Here is an 18670-nt window from a genome sequence, read left to right on the forward strand (position 1 = left end):
TAGGACACAGGGAGGTTGATGGCTTATTATAATTTGATGTTTTTATATCTACAGTATAGTATCTTTTACAAACTCTATGAGTAAATGGCTTATAAAAAAAATCTCTTGCCCTACAAATGTTTCAGAAAAGCTGAGTGAACAGCGCCGTTACTCTGAGGCTGCTCTCCTGCTGGACCAATATGCCAATGTAAGTCTGTCACATTGGGTTGAACAATTTGGAAAACAATATGTACTTGTGATTTGCGAAGAATTTTGATTGCAATTAGATTTGTGATTTATGGTTTAATAAGGATATAAGCTCATATTTTAAACACGTTCTTGAAAGAACTGACTGAGCAGGTTGTATTTAACAGGACTGTGAGGAGGCCATCCTGGCTCTGATCACTGGGGCTGTTTGGGACGAGGCTTTGCGTTTGGTTTGTGTTTTTGGCTTAATTTCACTTCTGTAGACAGTATGTTAGGTCTCACCTATACCTGAAATTCATATCTCTCCTTTATCCCCTGTAGATTCACACACACCAAAGACAGGACATCACAGAGACCAACCTCAAACCTGCTTTGCTAGAAGGTACATAGCTCCTGCATTTCATCTAACACCTAAACCTCTCCTCTCATCTTCATTTGAATGCTCCTACATCTTTCAAATAGCTATTCTGTTTTTACATATCTACTGGCATTTTAAGGAACATTATTGTGTCCTCAGCTTTCAGCGCTCAAACAGTCTTTCTGGAGACTCAGATGTCCACATTCACGCGCCACAAGAACAGACTGGCTGTGGTCCGAGAGCAGAAACTCAAGGCCAGGGAGGACATGCTTGGTACAGATCATATAATATTTTTCATTGTTTTATTGTTTTAATTGCTGCTGAGAACTTTTTTTATAATATCAAAATAAAAATTACAGATTATAAATTTCAAGTCAGACAGGCAATCCCAATGCTCTCTGACAATATTTCTAAAACGTCTTAGCTCAGATGCATGAAAAATTAGCTTCCAGTTTTGAAACCTTACATTTAAAACTTGTCAGATGATGAAGGCCCAGACTGTGCTGATGCTGAGCTGTACAGTGAAGCCAGCAGTGTCCTGACCGGATCCAAGTATTCTCAGAGCAACTCGCGCATCTCCTCGTAAGACTACCACTGTTTTTATGATGTTAAACATCAGTGCATTCATGTCTTATCACTGCTATCATCTACTATGGTTTACGTAGGAGGTCATCGAAAAACCGACGGAAAGCAGAACGCAAAAAACTGAGTTTGAAAGAAGGAAGCCCGATGGAAGACAGGGCACTGATACATGCCCTCGGGGAGATCATCACCACTGTGGACAAAATGAGAGGTACATCTGTCTGCTTATTTTCTGTATTACTGAGAACATCTGGATCTAAGTTGGGCTCATGTTCTAGAATTGAATGTCACAATCTCTGAGCAGTTGTTGATATACAGAATCTATTGGAAGATTTTTTTTAAGGAACTGTATGCAGCCTGTGCTTTTACGGTTTTAATAAAGGAAATACAGTCACAATTGAACCTGGATTGGCAGTACTTTAAGATGTATATTAAGAGGACATATACAGGTTTTTCTCATTCTCAGTGTATGAACATCTAACTGGAATTCAGCATTCAAAGGCAACCCAAATGAGAGACTCACATGAGGCTCATTTTATTTTCTGATTGGATAATTGTCTTGAGAAACAAAACACCAAATTGTAACATAAATTGAGCTGTCATGTCCACTGTATTTGTAATTAAGAATAAATCACTGTTAGAAATGTCAGTAGAATATAGATTAATCTGGAAACACAGTTAGGTCATATTTATGGAATTTAACATCATAATCTGGTTCCTTTTAATGTAATATCTTAACAAAAAATTTGCAAATGTTCCATCTGATAATTTGGTATTAGGAATACACAATTGGATGTGTTTACAATTATAACTCTGTAATCAAATTTAAAGTAATAATGAAAATAGATACAAGGAATATAATTGTGGCAAAAGTTTTTTAAAAAGTTATGTAACGATGAATTCCTGGATGATGGTGGTTATTTCATTAATTAATTAATCATTGCATTTATATAGCATCTTTCAAGAAGACATCCAAAGCGCTTTACAGTTCATTGTTCATTCACTCCACTCTCGATGGTGGTAAGGTACTATTGTAGCCACTGCTGCCATGGGGCAGACTAATGGAAGTGAGGCTGCCAATCTGCACGATGCCCCTTCGACTACCACCATCTCTCACATACACTTCTTTCACACTAGGCAATGTGGGTGACGTATCTTGCCTAAGGACACAATGACAGTTTTTGCACCTAGTGCCCCACTGTGGCACCAGATTTTCCCAGCAGTTTCTCATCCAAGTACTAATCAGGCCCAGCCCTGCTTAGCTTCTAAGATCTGACGAGATCAGTCTTTGACAAGCCGGTATGGTTCCAGAGGTTGCTACTTAAAGGTGCATTGTGTAACTTTTCTGATGCTTTTCTCTATGGAAATGTCTTTGCTATGTCTGGAATGTTTCATAGTATGGTATTAAACCTTTCTGTCTCCAGGGAGACCAAACCACACCAAATTACATGTCAGATCCGTGGAGAGGATCCAAAAAAGAGAGTCACCTAAAAGTTACATAGTGCTCATTTAAAGCACTAAATGACTCCCTTCTCAATATATTTAGTATCAAAATGCAACTTTTTTACTTTTGATTTTTTACTAGGATTATTTATAATCATTTTTTACAGTTGATTAGTCACAAACATTAGTTAATTGTTGCAGCCCTAGTGAGCTCAAAAGACAAATCTAATCCACTAGACCAAAAAAAAAAAAAAATCATAGTACTTGATAAAGTATTCAAACCTCTACTGCTCACTGACCTGTGCCCTGTCTGCTGTGTTTCAGAGGAAGTGCACGGCCTGCTGAAGATGTTAGTTCTGTTTGAGTTTGAGCGGCAGGCACACAGGCTCCAGGAGCAGTATGCAGAGGCTCTGAGTCTGCTGGAGACCTCTGTGCCTGAGGTGTGGCCTGAGAACACGCTCAACTGCACTCCGGTCAGTCCTGATTTTTACTGCTTATTACACACAACAAGATTTCAGTTAGAATGACAATAAGATGATTCAGGGTTACTACAACAAAATGAACAACAAAACCATCACCTTAGTAACAAATTTTTGACGTAGGTTAATCTTGTTATTAAATCTGAATAAAGATGGGATATCAGTGTTCATAATAACACAAAATGTACTCACTTTCAAAAACCTTTGAAAAGTAAACTTTACACTAAAATATTATATTGTGTTCATGTATTTAAATTATTGCACTACTATTTATAATATATTCTATATTTAATACCATTGATTGATACTGTTTTTTGCTCTGTAGCTCACTGGGCCCCAGAGCACGGCCAACAGCATCTCAGCCTCGTTCCAGCAGCAGAATCCAGCAGCTCCTCCACAGGCCCAGGCACAAGGTCAGATATATAGTATATTTAATTATTGTGTATTATGTATTTTACCATGTATTTTTACCAATAAACTTACCATGGTTGTATTGTTTGTTTTTAGATGCTGAGATTGTGACTCCACCAAAGCTGAGACATAACATCAAGTGGAAGCTCACTGTTCTAACATAAAATATATGTATTTAATTTAGCTTTTTTTTTTTATCTTTACATGTACATGTTATTATGAAATATTAAAATATGAATATGAACTGTATAAAAGGGTGTCCTTCTGACTGTTTGCTCTCAGTCTGTGTAAATGTCAGTCCTTCCACTAAATCAGGCTATAAATAAAACTAGCTATTTAATTACTTTAGCAGGGTTGCTAATCAGAACCTTACCTGGCAAACGTGTATGTACTTTAAAAACACAGAAAAGCATTTGCAGCATTACCACTTCATGCTGTCAAAAGCACCACCTCCAAAAGTAACAGTCTTCGAGCTCTGGAGAGGGAGGCTACGTTTCTGTGCACATTATGGTTTAGCCCTGGTCTAGTCCAGGTTTAGCTCCAGGATTGTTCCATTTTGTCCGCATGTTGATGCAGTGTTTGTGTAAGTGTTAATGAATCCCAATGAAGTGATCAGTTTGAGGACAGGTGGTCTTTCAAACCATTAAGCAGCTTCATGAGTTCCTACATTTCTGGATGTTATGAAAGTATCTAATCCTGATCCAGGGCAGCCGTGGTTAGTCCAGAGCGCCCTGAGCCACAGTCCCAGGTCTGGTCCCCACATGGCCCCAGTGTGTGGAGGTCTGCTGGTCCCAGATTAGACTCTAATTACAGCCTGTGATGGTGGAGTGAGGCACAAACATCCAGCTGCTGGTGCTGCTATTTTCTCCTCTGCCTTGGACCAGAATAGGACTAGGCCTGGTCAGCCGTGACTAATGCAGGCCCTATGTTGGACGGAGAGCTCGCCGGCCAAAGTCCACACAATTCAACACACACAATTTATCCTATATACTGCGTGAATGAGATGGTGCGGTCAGAAAGAATCATCCAGTCTTTAAAGATCTAAATCTGTTGAACTTGAGTTGCCACTGCCTGGGGACATCCTCTAAATGACTGTTGACCATCTGTGAGCTGACCGCAGACTGATGGTGATCTGGGAATAGCTGCATTCAAGTTATACACCAAAAGCTAGATCTAAACAGGAAACACTGAGATGTAAACATGTTACCTCCTGCCTCAAACTTCAACACACCGGGATTTCAACTCTTACTTATACCGTAGTCCAAATGTACCTCTAATGATACACGGGGCCCTCTGGAGTTTTAGTGTACTTTTTGTTTAGAGACACATCTATGTTTTTGTCATATTTTGAGTTTAGAAGAACTTTATCCCTGGTTTAGTCTCATTTAGTCTCACCATGTTTATGCCTAATTTGAGCTGTCGTTGTGTCCTTAGGCAAGACACTTCACCCACATTGCCTAGCATGAAAATGGAGGGTGTGGTGTGTTGGTGGTGGTCAGAGAAACCAATGGCAAAAACTGGCAGCTTCGCCTCCATCAGTTCAGCAAGTCACAAAATCTTATGTTGATCCTATGAAATGATTAGAGCATTTGTGCTTCTTACACCTCTCCTGTGATTCAGATTTTCTTAATTTTGTGTCTATCCTTTGCCAGTACCAGATTTTAAGTATTACTTAATTTTTAATTCTTTCTAATTACCTTAACTTCAAATTATAACGCTGATGTTACGTCCTGACAGTTACTCTTTAAGTTACTCTTACTTTCTTACACCACTACTTTGTACTTCTGCTTGAGCTATATCATTTTAAGTAATGTTACTCTTACATGAGGACAGTTTTTGGCTACTCTACCCACCTCTGGTTATGTCAAACCAAATTTTTTTCTTTCTATTATCCATTAAAATAAATATGAATTACTCCCTGCAACTGACCATATTGGAAACCAGACGCTCTATTTGGAACATTCAATAGTCTCCTACAGTGAGCATCTGAGGACAGGGACACACACATATGTTTCAGCATGTCAGAGGGACAAAGGACACTGGGGGGACATAAGGGGGGACAGTTATGTGATTGACTTGTCCTGCTGCCCATGCATTCAGGAGCCCATGTAAAGAGCTGACTCGTGCCTCCTCTCTCACATCCTCCGGGGGCCGCACAAAAAGCAGGGGACGGGGCCGCACAATGGGCCCCTGGTGCTGTTGACATGGGCATTATACTCACAAAAGGCCCCCGTGTCCAGGGACCCCACACGTTTCCTGTTCTCCTCTGTGATGTATGGCGAATCCCCGTCGCACTCTGTCAATATATGTTTCATTTGACATGTATGTTTGTCATGTAGCAGAACTCAAAATACTACAACAGCATGTGAGTTCATGCGAAAACAACTACAGAAAAGAAGGAAAAAGTTTACTTATATGGGGAAAGCTAGATTAAATACACAAATCTTGAGATAATCCACTCTCTACCTTTCTACTGTTGTGCTTATAATTCCTTATAATTGGGGATGCAACGATACAATACTGGTATCGGATTTGTCAATATTGAAAATTTTGATGGATCAAATATCGGTTTAAAGATATTGGTTCAGTCTATATTGGTTCGGTCGATATCCCATTTTGGTCTGTAAACTGGTATGATAAGACAATTTACTGGACAACGTTGACCTCAAACAGCTCACAATATTTTTCAAAGCTGTTCTGTAGTTACTACAAAATGTATTTGGAGAATTTTTAACATATATATTTTTACCAGACAAATAAAATACATTTTAGTCTCAGTTTCTGATCTAGTATTGGCTGATATCGAAGATCAACAGATACTTAAGTATAGATAAGCATTATCAGAACAGAGAAAGCTAGATCGGTCCATTTCTACTATTTGGTTGCCCATCGACCAAGTAATCAACTAATCAACTAAACCAAAATAACTACAGCCCTACTTGATTTGTGGTTCATTTTCTGATATTATTGCTTTTAAAATTCAGATGATAATATTAAAGGTGCACTATGAAACTGTTTCGGTGAAGGATCTGCCACCTGCTTGTCTGCATAAAAACACTGTATCATTGCTTTGTCTGGAATGAATAGCATCAACCATCTATCTTACATTTATTGAATTACACGTTTTTATTGCAGAAGAAATACCTTGAAAAAACATTTTTACTGTGAGATAGAGTCGCCTCTCCGCAGATCTGACCTTTAATTTGGTCAGGTGACAAACAGGCCTAACATCTCCATAGAGAGAAAAAAAATATATATAAATAAATAAAAACATCCATGGAAGTACAGAAGTGGTGGATTAAATATAATTCCATTTTAGTAATTTGAACTGGTCTTTATGTTTCGCTTATTCCAACATTATGAACAAGTCTTGAAATATTAATCGTGGCAATGGGTCTGAAGAGTGGTACTCACGTAACTTACCCCTAGAGGTCCCCGTACCCCGCGTTGGGAATCACTTTTCTGCACGCTGGCAGCTAACTATTCTCATTTGTTTTTTCATATCGTTTTGTTCGAGAAAGAAAAGAAATCAGATACGCCTAAATAAGGACAAATAACATTCAAAGTCATCTATAAAATAACAGCCAGATTGTCTGCAGTGCCGGGCCCCTGCGCCGGCCTTCCTCCCCGCTCCTCTGTGCAACATCTGGCGACAGCCCCTCTCCAGACCTCCAGACCGTGCACACACTCGCAGCAGACCGAGCCGAGGCTGTTCTGTTCTGGGCTGGTGTTTCCCTTGTGCGCATGTCCGCTCCCCGCAGCAGCCAGAGGAGCGACGGGGCACCCACTCTACAGTAACGGGACACCCAGGGCCAGGGGACTGCATCTATGGAGCGGCTCACAACTCACTTTTCAAAGCCTTCTAGTCCACGATGAACTTTTGGATTTCCGTAAGATGTATTTCCAGATAAGCTGCTCCATCCTCCTCGCCGTCTACTTGGTCTGCCAGCCGCTGCGAGCTCAGGGTAGGTCCCGTGGCGCGACATCCAACGCTGGTCAACCGCGATTTCTTTCAAACATAAAACTCTTTTTCAGATTAAAATACACCTTTAAACGAGATTAACACCTGCTTTCCTTGTACTTCTGACTTTTCTCTGCTAAGTAAACGCAGTGTCGTTAGCTAAAGTCCCCTAGAAATTGTCCAACTTTACGTGGATAAACCCAACTTAAGTGCGTAAAAGTTAGTCAAGATGTTTGCATATGGAACTACTACGTCAATTTACGATAGAGTTACAAGTTAAAATGTATGCACAATGTTTGGAAGAGGAGATGTGACCATGATCCAGAGTTAGTCCAGGATTAGTGAACGCTAGCCTTACTTTCCCGTTACTTTTGGAGAGGGCTAGCCTGCTGCTGTAGCGAGCGAGGGGACAGGAAACTGCATAGGCTACTGCACAGGACCGAAGCCTTTTGGTTCTTTTTCTGCAATAAACCTTGAATGCCAAAGTTAAAAGACGTGTGCAGTAGATTTATGGACAAGAGACAAAAGCATGGAGAGAGGCACGGCGGAGTTAGGGATCATGCAACGGGCGACATATTCCCTCCGCCCGGCTGCCATAACTGTCAGAAGTACTGCTTTGTGCAATGAGCGCCCTGATCCAATATTGCTCTGAAAATTCAAGTTTTGTTTTGTTTTTTTCAGGCATGCTCGTTTATTGTTTATCACATAGACTCTGATCTGAGGGTTTCCTTATCAGTGGATGCTGCGTGAAAGGCATTGGCTTCAAAGGATGGACAAAGATAGGAAAATTTCACATCTAATTTACCCTTACATAGAATGTCCAGGCGTCCCCATTTACGCGGGACAGTCCCATTTTTACTCCTGTGTCCCCTGTCCCAGCAGATTTATCCAAAACCATTGATTTGTCCCAATTTTATACAAGAAATATCCATGGTGCCCCTATTTTTGACCAATTTGATACATGCCAACAATAAAGAGAGACATACATTGTCCTTTGTTTAGGTAAAATCCAGAAAAGCATGCTTAAAAATGACCAAAACGCTATACTGAAGAAGAAAATGTGGCTATACTGACTCACATGTTTGTCATGAATGGGCCAAGTGCAGAACAATTGTCATTAGTTACGCACTTGTTTCACAATTTTATTATTACCAACCACTACAAACCGGGGGTGTCCCAGTTTTTGATTTTGAAATTGTGGTTACCCTACCCTAACAGTAAAATGTAACAAACATTTGGTCAAATTTAGTCCACAAATATAAAATTGAATGATCTTTTCATTTATTAGTAATTAGGGTTAGAGTTGCACCACTACTGGTATTGGACATTCCTGCTAATACTAAAAAATTAGCTAGATAGGATATCGGCTTCCAAATATCGGTTCATATCCTGATTGGACATATGAATTGATGTGATAAGACTGTTTAATAGTCATAGTTGGAATATTTTAATACAAAGTTGTCCTGTTGCTACTTCAGAACAGCTACATAACTCATTTGGATCAGTTTTGTCTTATTTTACTTGTTTATTTCATTATGTTTTAAGAATATAAATGCTGTTTTCTGTCTCAACGGTGGTACTGGTTGACGTTGAGTATCGGAAGATACTTAAAGCCATATCGAAATCAGTATTGGAACTGAAAAAGCTGGATCTGTGCATCTCTACTGAAAATGTAACATTACATACGCCAAGTTCTGATAAATTACTAATGAGTAGCGATAGTTTAGTTTTGTTAGAGTTATAGTTTCAATCAATTAGTGTCTAATTTTCAGTACTTTTGACAACGATCTGTTACAAAATAAATTATAACTGATTGTGCCTCTTGCAGGCTATTTGAAAGTGAAGGCAGCAGCACACAAGCAATATGCACATGATAACAATAGTCCTAAAACATGCATGCTTTCAGATTATTATTCAGATATGATGTTTCTCTCTTGGATGCAACAAGAGCCAGTATTTCTGTATTTATTCTCATAAGCAATATCTACAACAAATAAAGCACAAACTGTAAATCTGATCTCAATTAGCCTAGTGGCAAGGTCCATTCCTGCAGTAGGCCTATATCTAAACACATACCAGACATTTGAATAAAGTAGACAATGTTGTGACATTATCTGAGACATTCTGTTTTTGCCAGTACTCTCCAGGAAACATTCTCCAGCCAAAACTGTCATCTGCCCAAAGCATTCCACTCAGATGGAAAACAAAGAGCGTATTTGTTTTTCTTAAAATCTGCCAGTTATTGTGAGGAAAATTTAATTAAAATGTATTCAATTTGGTGAGAGTGCTTCTTTGAGCTTTTGCCTGACATTTTCATGTTTGTATATTTCATTATTGCAGGAATTTGATTTATGCAGTTGTTTATGATGTAATAATACCAAATTCATGATACACTGAGGTTGTGGTAACTTTACGACGTTTGTATGGTGATTTCTGGCAGTCGGTAGCTTCCTCTCCAGGGTTAGTGATTATTTAATTTAGAGTCAAGTAAATTCACATTTTAAACATCTCTTTGTGCTTTTTTCTGTGCTGTTTTCATAGTTCACATGGTTTAGGCCTAGATTAGACATTGTATCATTGTGTAATTGAAATGGAAAATCGTGTTGTATGTTAAGTTTCATAATATGAACCCTAATGTGCCAAAAGATTTTTTTAAGGTTTCATATGAGGTACTAGTGTGAAAGGTTTGAGAACCATTTGCCCTATTGCAATATTTGCTCCTTTATATGCCCTATTGGAATCTGCATACTCTATTGTCAGTTGTTTTTTGCCACCTGCCGTCATATTGGTTGTAAATGCTAATGTAAACAAATGTAAACTCCAAAGGAAACATGCAATAACTTCCCACATAACAGTATCAATATCAAGGCCTATATTATGCTATTTTCTGGTCTGTAATGATGTTGATTCCTCATCGAAATCATCCCCGGAGTTATGTTTTGTTTCATTCTTACATATTTGACACACAAACCCTGTATATTTAGTTTTTCTCTTAAACAGAAAACACACTAATCTCCTTTGCGATGTCATGTGGTAAACTCCACTGTGTTTTAAAAGCCCATACACTTTCACTAGAATCATTTGTATATTTTCAGCCCTGGAATTTGCCATCTCTACTGTACAAAAGGTAAAAGGTAGAGCTGTTAACGTAAAAAACTACAGCTTCTTCACAACACAACTGAATTTTTTGTAATATTAGATCTTTAAGCCAGTTTTTAGGACAATGTCATCTTTTCGGTGTTGGATTAATAACTCTCTCTTCTCGATAAAGTCTGTGAAAAGCTATATAAAAACATGATAGAGCCAGTATGGCGCCAATTGCCCTGATATTCTTATGTAATCTGCACTGACTGACTTGCATGACATTTATGACGTTTAAAGTTTATCGAGCAATGTTCACTGAAATTGAGTAAAGAATGCATTTTGATCAAAGACCATTTCTCATTGTATAAATCCATAAAAGTAGTGTTCAACTTTACATTCTGTTGTTAGTACTTAGCATCAGCCCTCTGCTCTGTCTGTTAGTGCAGGCTATCTGAGAGCTACAGCGGGAGTCTTTAGAGATGCTAATGAAGCTGCAAACTAGTGTCAACACAACAAAAGTGCTGTGTATTGGACTTGTAAGACAACTGGCCTTCAATTAGCTCTCACTTGCTAATTGACTAAACTAACATTAGCCATTTTGTTGTCTTAGGACTGTGTTGAATAAGCCATTTGGCCCCGGTCTGTTATCTGGAGGCTGGGGCTCAGATGCTGGAGGCCTTTGAAGTCACACCACATGGAGGCAGCATGTCCGTGTGTGAGGATTGCCGTAGATGGTCGTTTTTCTTCTAGTGCCACGTTGACCTGGGACTTGAAAGAACAGAACCCGCTCTCAGATCTCCTTTTGGGCCACACATTTGCTCTGGAGTTCTCTGGCAGTACAAGTTGTGGAGCTGTGTACAAAAACATATATGTTGAAAGGATAGGCAGGCAGAGTAACTGTCTGCATCAACTAGGACTGTATTTTAAAGGTCTTATCGTACCTTTAGCCATGTTATAATGTTGTTACCTCATCAAAAACATAACCGGTGTTGTGTTTTGTTTCATTCACACATGTTCGCATAATCCTTTATTACTAGTCTGTCTACATCTCCAAAGCTCAAAATGCTCTGTTCCATCTTGTGTTGTCATGAAGAGGAGTTTTCAAGTTAACAGCTCCTTTTACCTTTAGTTCAGCAGAGATTGGGAATTCCAGGGCTGAAATTATCCAAATGATTCTAGTGAAGGTGTGAATGGAGTTTAAAAACACAGTGGATCACTTCCTGTATTAGCACATGAATTTAGTGTTTTCTGTTTGAGAGAAGAACTCTAAACCTAAACTCTAAGCCTAAATATACAAGGTTTGTGTGTTAAACATGTGTGAATGAAATGAAACAAAACACAACTCCAGAGATGTTTGTGATGAGAAAACAACAAAACATGGATCAGTAAATAGTGTAGTATGGGACAAAGGATGCGATTCTTTGCTAAACTGTTATTTCATCAGGTATACAATGCACAGCGCACTATGTAAATTCTATGGTGGAAAGGTTTGTCACCTGCTTCTCTCCATGGTGACGTTATTGATTTGCCAAGAATGTGTCACAGTATTGCAATAAACTAATTTGTCTCCCTGGAAGTAACGTCATGCAACAGGCCATGTTACAGGTCAGATCTGTGGAGAGACAACCTCTAAGAATGTCAGTATGTATTTAAGGTATTCTTTTAGCAACAAAAACAGTAATAACGGAATCAATGCAAGATATGTTCATGGCGATTAGGGTTGTCAAAAGTATAAAAAATCAGATACTAACTGACACTAAAACTAGTATTGAAAGTAGATAGTAATTTTAGTAGGTATCGATCCTAAATAGCTTTAGAATGATCCTGAATAGCTTTAGAATGATCTTGATCTGTATTAGAACAAGTACAAGGTCACGTAGACTAGTATACGCATTATGGAACCTACTTGGACAAAGAGGGATTATACAGATGTAAGACCACATGGGAATATAAAAGAAAGTACTACGATTTAATGTTGAAAACTACATTCTGTTGTCTTAAGAAAGAGTGTTTTGTTTTTTTTATTGACATTGTGGTATAATAATCTGTATTGAGTTTAGAGTCTATTCCTTAGTATGAAATTGAGACTATGAAACATTCCAGGCAAAGCAATAACACCTCTGTGGGCACAAGCAGGTCCAACTTCCATCAGAAAAGTTGCATAGTGCAACTTTAAGCATTTTTCCAAACTTGTTCGACCTTAGCAACCAGTGCCAACCACTACATCAGCATCTGTTAGGATTCCATACATTTTTCTCTCTGGCAGGTTGAGTTTCTTGTTGTTTTTTTGCTTTTGTGCTTGTCTTTCATGTTGCCATTGGGCTGTGATGGCTGGCCCGTGAGAGAATGCATCTGGATCCAGTTAGATTCCTCAAAGCGTTTTGGGGGGAGGAGTGCTGGAGCAGCGTGTCCACGGCCTGTCCACAAACCTAATTATAGTTTGGTCAACACTAGATTAAAGTGCGGCCAAGAGAGCGGGCTTTCCTGGCAATTCCCGGTCATCACCAATACACCGAACTGTGTGTGAGGGGGCTGAATATAGGAGTAAGCAACAATGGGGAGTTTGAAATAGTTCTACTCGGGTCATTGTGGATTGGCTTGACAGAACAGTAAAGAAAAACAAGACTTTTGGCAAATTAGTGAGAAACAGTGGCAGATACTTTGATGCTGTTTAAATATATATAGGCTATCCATTATCTATATTTCTTTCCGTAAATTGACAGTGGTTAAAGCGCTCGTCCAGCAACACGAAGATTCAGTTTTTAACTATTCAGCCAGAACCACACACTTTGAAAAAAACTTAACAGAGACAAGTGGATCTGGAGCCGTATCCTGTGTCCCTGATTTCAGCGGGTGTGATTGACTAACCAGTCCAACCAGATTAACTGATCAGAATCTGTTTGAAACGTGGCTGGTTACACATAAAAATGAAGAGAAATCTACATAAAGGATTGAGAAGCAGTGTGGACTCTTACAGAATCAACAATCAAAGCATCAAACTATGACTTATTTTGGGTAAAATAAGTTACATATTTTGTTCTGAATGTTTATTTTTGTCACATTTTGAGGGACACATGCTACTGTAATTGGAAGGTCTTAAGTCTGAACTGAGGTTTTTTTCATGCTCTTTGGTCTGTTCCCATACATTTGGATTTGAACAGAATGTAAAATGGACTGGTTGGTCAGATAAAGTTGATTCCCACTTAGACCAAGTTCTGTGTCCTTAAGCAAGACACTTCACCTGCCTTGCCTAGTATGAAAGTGGTGTATGTGAGGGAAAGGTGGCGGTCAGAAGGGCATCCTCACTTCAGTCTACCCCAGGGCAGCTGTACCTACAATGAATTATAACTATAGTGTGTATAGTGTTTTTCTTATTAGTAACTTACCACATAACTAATATTAAATATGATATGTAATATTTTTCTATATGTAAGTGTATTGTAGAAGATTACATTAGAAGACATTCTGGGCCAACAACTATATGCGTTTTTGTAACATTCGTTTATCGGCCTAAGCCTGGACTGGATCTGATCCCATGCTGCCACTCCTTTTTCAATTTTGCGACATGACACAAGCTTTTTGCCTATTCACAGACCCAGAGCAATTTTTCACAAACTTCAACAACAACAATGCTAGTATCTGAACAATACTTCATAAATCCTGTACAACTCCCTCAGACACACTGGCTCACCCCCACAGATGAGAGGAGAGCCTCCCTCACCACCACACCACATGTCTGAAATTAATGTGCACATAATGTGATAGGAGTTCATAGATCCAGTTATCTTGTGGTTACCTCATTCTTGTGTAATCGAGTTGTATGGTCTGCAGCTGGCTCTGGGTTACATCCATTAAACTCATATCATTTGGCCATTACTGGTGTTAAACTAGAGGTGAGGCACAGTTTGGGTGATGGATGATGTTGGGGTGAGTCTCTATATTACATGCACAGAGAACTCAGAGTGTGCTGAACCACCAAATTCAAGAGGCCAAAGGGGTCAAAGAACGAATAGTTGCTGATGGAGGTTACGAGACATTCAGGGGCGTTAACGTCTCGTAGCCCTCCACTGGCACCAACACTTGTAAAACACTTTGCAGCTCTAATTGACAATAAAATGGCTATCATACATAATCACACTTTTGGCAGACAAAGATCAGCGGCATCTCATTTATGTTGAGCATTTGCCTTTCAGACATGCTAGGAACTGAGTTACTCTCAAGTTATTTGCTCTCCGCCGCACAAATAAACACACTGAAGCTCGTAGCAGACCAAAACAAAATAAAAATAACATAGTCAGGCCATAGAATGTGGAGTACACATCCAAACGCATACTTATTTTCCTATCTCTTTCTTACCCAGTGTAGTTGAATGCTTTGCCAAGCCTGCACCTATATGTAATTGGACTGCATTTACATGCTGCAGACTTTTGAGTATGAATCAGCTTCTCCAGATGTGATATTGAGATCTGGGAGAATTGAACCAGGACATCTCAATTGTAGAATTGAGTATTTTAAGTATTTTAAGTCAGTTTAAATTGGACTAGAACAGTTATCTAGTTTTCCTCATGCATGTATGTAAATGCACTAACTGCATTGCTTATACCATTTTTATTGAGAGGACCTTTGTATGTATAAAATAAACAAAACTCAACTGTATGACAAAAATAAGAACAAAATTCCCTTATAATAATCATGACTGAATTTAAAATTTCGATACAAATACAAAGCGTTATTAGGTGCTATAACTAAAACTTCAAAAGGATCAATTCATTAAAATATTATCTACACTTGCCAGAATATTGTTAACATTGGAGAAGAATGGTGGAAGTGGATAGCCTTGGTGTACTGATAAGAAAACAGATGTGGTCTCATGTTCTTTACTGAGTTTATTCTTACAGATTAAGAGGACTGTGGTGGAATTTCAAACAAGCTTTTCTCTGGCTGTCTCAGATAGTCTCTCCTCAGAGTATTCAGGATTAATTGGGATGCACAAAATCGAAATCTGAGTTTACGTAATTATTACTTCGCAAATGCTGCAATTATTTGGGTAATCAAAGTCCTCTATAAAGAAAACATATAAAGAAACATCTTACTGGGCTGAAGAATTTGAGAAAAAGATCTAATTGTGGTTTGTCTGATAGCGATTAGTATTGCTATTAGATTTGCAATTTATGTTTTGATATAGGATTCTCTTCAAAGACAAAAAGGCTGAAATATGAACTGACAGAATACAAGAATCACATTTCAGAACAGCAGCTCCTGTACTTGACACTTTCATAAACATGTTCTCAAATGTCTGGCATTCTTGTTTTAGTTCATATTGGCTTCTATTTCAGTCTTCTCTGAGATGTTACGCTACAGGAGTTGTTAAAATGTCAACAGAATCCTACTTTTTAAACATTCACTACTAGTCAAAAGTTTGGACACATCTTCAGTTCAATGTTTTTTCTATATGATTACTGCTTTCTACATTCTACATACAGAAGACATCAAATATATGAAGTAAGATGTATGGAATTATAAGAGGTATTTAACTTTTTTTCTATGCTAAATAAGTCCATATATCTTGCTTTATTTATTTGATGTGTTCTGTACAGAAAGTAGTAAGAAAAACTGAATTAAAACATGAATGAGAGAGTGTGTCCAAACTAGTAGCATATATCACAAATCTTATCACAATACTTGTCAGAAAAATAGTAATTCTGCCTTAAGAGACAGCATGTTGCATTTCCCTGACCAGCTCTTTGCCCCTAAGGCCAGAGTTGGGTGTTAGAATGAGCCCTTGTTGTGTAGGGGCCGAGCCCTCAGAGCAGGCCTTGTCCTGACACTGCTGCTGCGGCTGGAGCCATCTTTAATGCCCATTATTAATCAATGCACAGGAAATCACCTCTGACTGCAGCCATTAGCCCCCCTGTGGCCCCTGTGGCCCTGTGGCCCCTGAGCTGACGTGCTTCTGTGGAATGTAGGACAAGAACAACACTGCAACTCTATGTATTTTATAATGTCTTTTACTTTTACCAGAAAAGTTACATGGTTACATCTTTTAGAGCAGAATGAATACTGATAAATCCTTTTGACGCTCTCCAATGAGGTACATATGTTAGTGATGATGGATGTACAGTAAAATGGCTTAACCCTGTGTGAGTGCGTATGTGCATGTAAGGGCTGTAGCCTCTGACCTCTGACCCCACACGTATCTCGTATCCGTAGAAACCAGGCTCTGGTTCACAGCTGTGGAAGCACAACCTCCCCGGGCCAGATGTGAACAAAACCAAACTAAGACTGGACTATATCTGGATTTACACATTCCTTTGTATTTATGCTAATTGTCAGCCACTTTTACGTCAACATTTTTTTATCTTGTTAAGGTTGTGTGAAACCAGCAGATTACAATTTTAGAGGAATGTAATAGTGTTTTTCTCTATTCCAGTAGCAATTTTTGAAAAACAAGACTCAGTTTGCAGTGCACATTTTAAACATGTTTAGGACAAGAATCACATGCTTTTCATAACATGTTTGCGTAGAAGGTTGACCAAAAAAATCTAGATCCTAATCAATACTAGAATGAGTATCAAGACTAGATACTCATTTCAGTAGGTATGACCACTGAAAACAATACAAAATTAGAAACTGGACCATTCCTAAATAGCTTTAGAATACTTGGAATACTTTATATTGTGTTGAAAATTCCATTCTAAATCTATTGTCTATAAAATACGTCATAAATTAAAAATCAGTATTGTTCCTCACTTACCTCACGCATTCAGAGCATCCTAATTATTCACCACGAGTATATAAGCACTCACAGGCCAGAGTGGACTTGCAACTTGCATGCTAACTGTGAACTTGCAGATTCTCTGACAAAAGATGCTTTATAATTAGAAGCAGAGTGTTTATAAACTTATTCTGACTTCAAAATACAAGACTTTTAGGTACCGTTACAAGACTATTGGTATAGAGGTCCAAAATGCATAATTCTAACATTACCACAACTTATGATTTATTGAATAGTTCACATATCTATTTCTCATTGTAGATACTAACTAATGACCACAGTATTTCTTTGTGGTATAAAAACAGCCTGTGGTTTGTATAGTTAACATGCTTTGGGGTCATTATGTGAGTAGTCAGTTTTATAAAGTTGTCTTCTACAGCCCGTCATGCACAATTATAAATACTTTTTCTGTGTACATGAAGGAGGCGGGGTCATCCTGAGTGTGGACAATTGGGTGGTGCCAGCTCCGGGGCCGTGTGGAATGGGGCCAGGGCTCATTAGCAGCCTCTCAGGGCCCCTCCTGTACGGGCCCCTCCTCTGGGACAGATTATGCCACATGCTTTTGTTGGTAGTGTACCTCTTATTGAGCTGACCCACATGAGTTCAGCCAGGACACTGTGCCTCTGTGGTACGGTCAACCTGCTATGCCAGCGTGTAGGATAAGAATTTTGGAGTAAAGATATTCAAATGTGTAAAAGTTTATGGATAAAAAACACTCCTAGCTCTTAACATATTATTTTATGCTATGCTATTATTATGCTAGTCCATTACCTGCCATTAAAAGTATGTCATATTTCTGGTGTGTGCTACATGCTTGTCTCATGGAGTTATAATGTGTATTGCTTTTGCCTAAAAATTCCTTGAAAACATGCACACTTACTGTGAGTGGGTTCACCTCTCCACAGAGCTTACCGGTAACTTGACCTGGTGATGTTACTCGCTTATCCCAATGTAGATACTGTACATTTTTAAGTGTTATACAGTGAACTATACATAAAGTTGGTTTTAAAAAGGCAAATGATGTTAAAGTATTTCTTGGTGGGACAGCTTTTTCAACATGTCTTCTTGTTTTCAGATCCGTTGTGCTGTAACTATGCCCCTGAATACTCCTCTTGTAAAGAGGCTTGTGATCAGGTACGTAACCCTGGTCTCCTCTCCTCCACTTCGCTCATGCTCCTTATGGTTCACAACATTTTGGGTTCAGTTTGGAACCCTCTGACGACTCCAGGTCTGTTTAAGAAAGTAGACTTAAAATGAGGGTTTACTAAATGACCACATGTGCCAGTTAAAGGCATGAGCAAGTTATAATCAGCACAGTCTGTCCCACCCTCTAAATGAAGGCTCTGGAAGTCACTAATAATACATTATCTGACAACATTACCAGAGGTGGA

At 38.8% G+C, this 18670-nt stretch overlaps 2 protein-coding genes across 3 annotated transcripts in view; both read left to right on the forward strand.

Moving 5' to 3' along the window:
• The first annotated feature begins 76 nt into the window (after positions 1-76).
• On the forward strand, positions 77-3692 carry LOC129408082 (putative elongator complex protein 1). The gene is made up of 9 exons (XM_055150822.1): positions 77-187; positions 354-416; positions 508-568; positions 704-817; positions 1027-1126; positions 1210-1337; positions 2894-3042; positions 3374-3461; positions 3556-3692. Exons 1-9 carry the CDS (start codon positions 77-79, stop codon positions 3621-3623), a joined length of 882 nt encoding a protein of 293 aa, XP_055006797.1. The 3' UTR covers positions 3624-3692.
• A 3297-nt stretch (positions 3693-6989) lies between these two features.
• The window catches only part of reck (reversion-inducing-cysteine-rich protein with kazal motifs), a 41570-nt gene continuing 29889 nt past the window's right edge, over positions 6990-18670 (forward strand). For both annotated transcript variants that reach the window (XM_055150941.1, XM_020930722.2), the window contains exons 1-2: positions 6990-7424; positions 18355-18413. In XM_055150941.1, coding sequence (XP_055006916.1) covers positions 7355-7424; positions 18355-18413 — 129 coding nt within the window. In that variant the 5' untranslated portion in view covers positions 6990-7354. The remainder of the gene's footprint in view (positions 7425-18354; positions 18414-18670) is intronic.

Source organism: Boleophthalmus pectinirostris, unplaced genomic scaffold (assembly GCF_026225935.1).
Source record: "Boleophthalmus pectinirostris isolate CB_2022bp ecotype Guang Dong unplaced genomic scaffold, ASM2622593v1 HiC_scaffold_15, whole genome shotgun sequence".
Classification (NCBI taxonomy): Eukaryota; Metazoa; Chordata; class Actinopteri; order Gobiiformes; family Gobiidae; genus Boleophthalmus; species Boleophthalmus pectinirostris.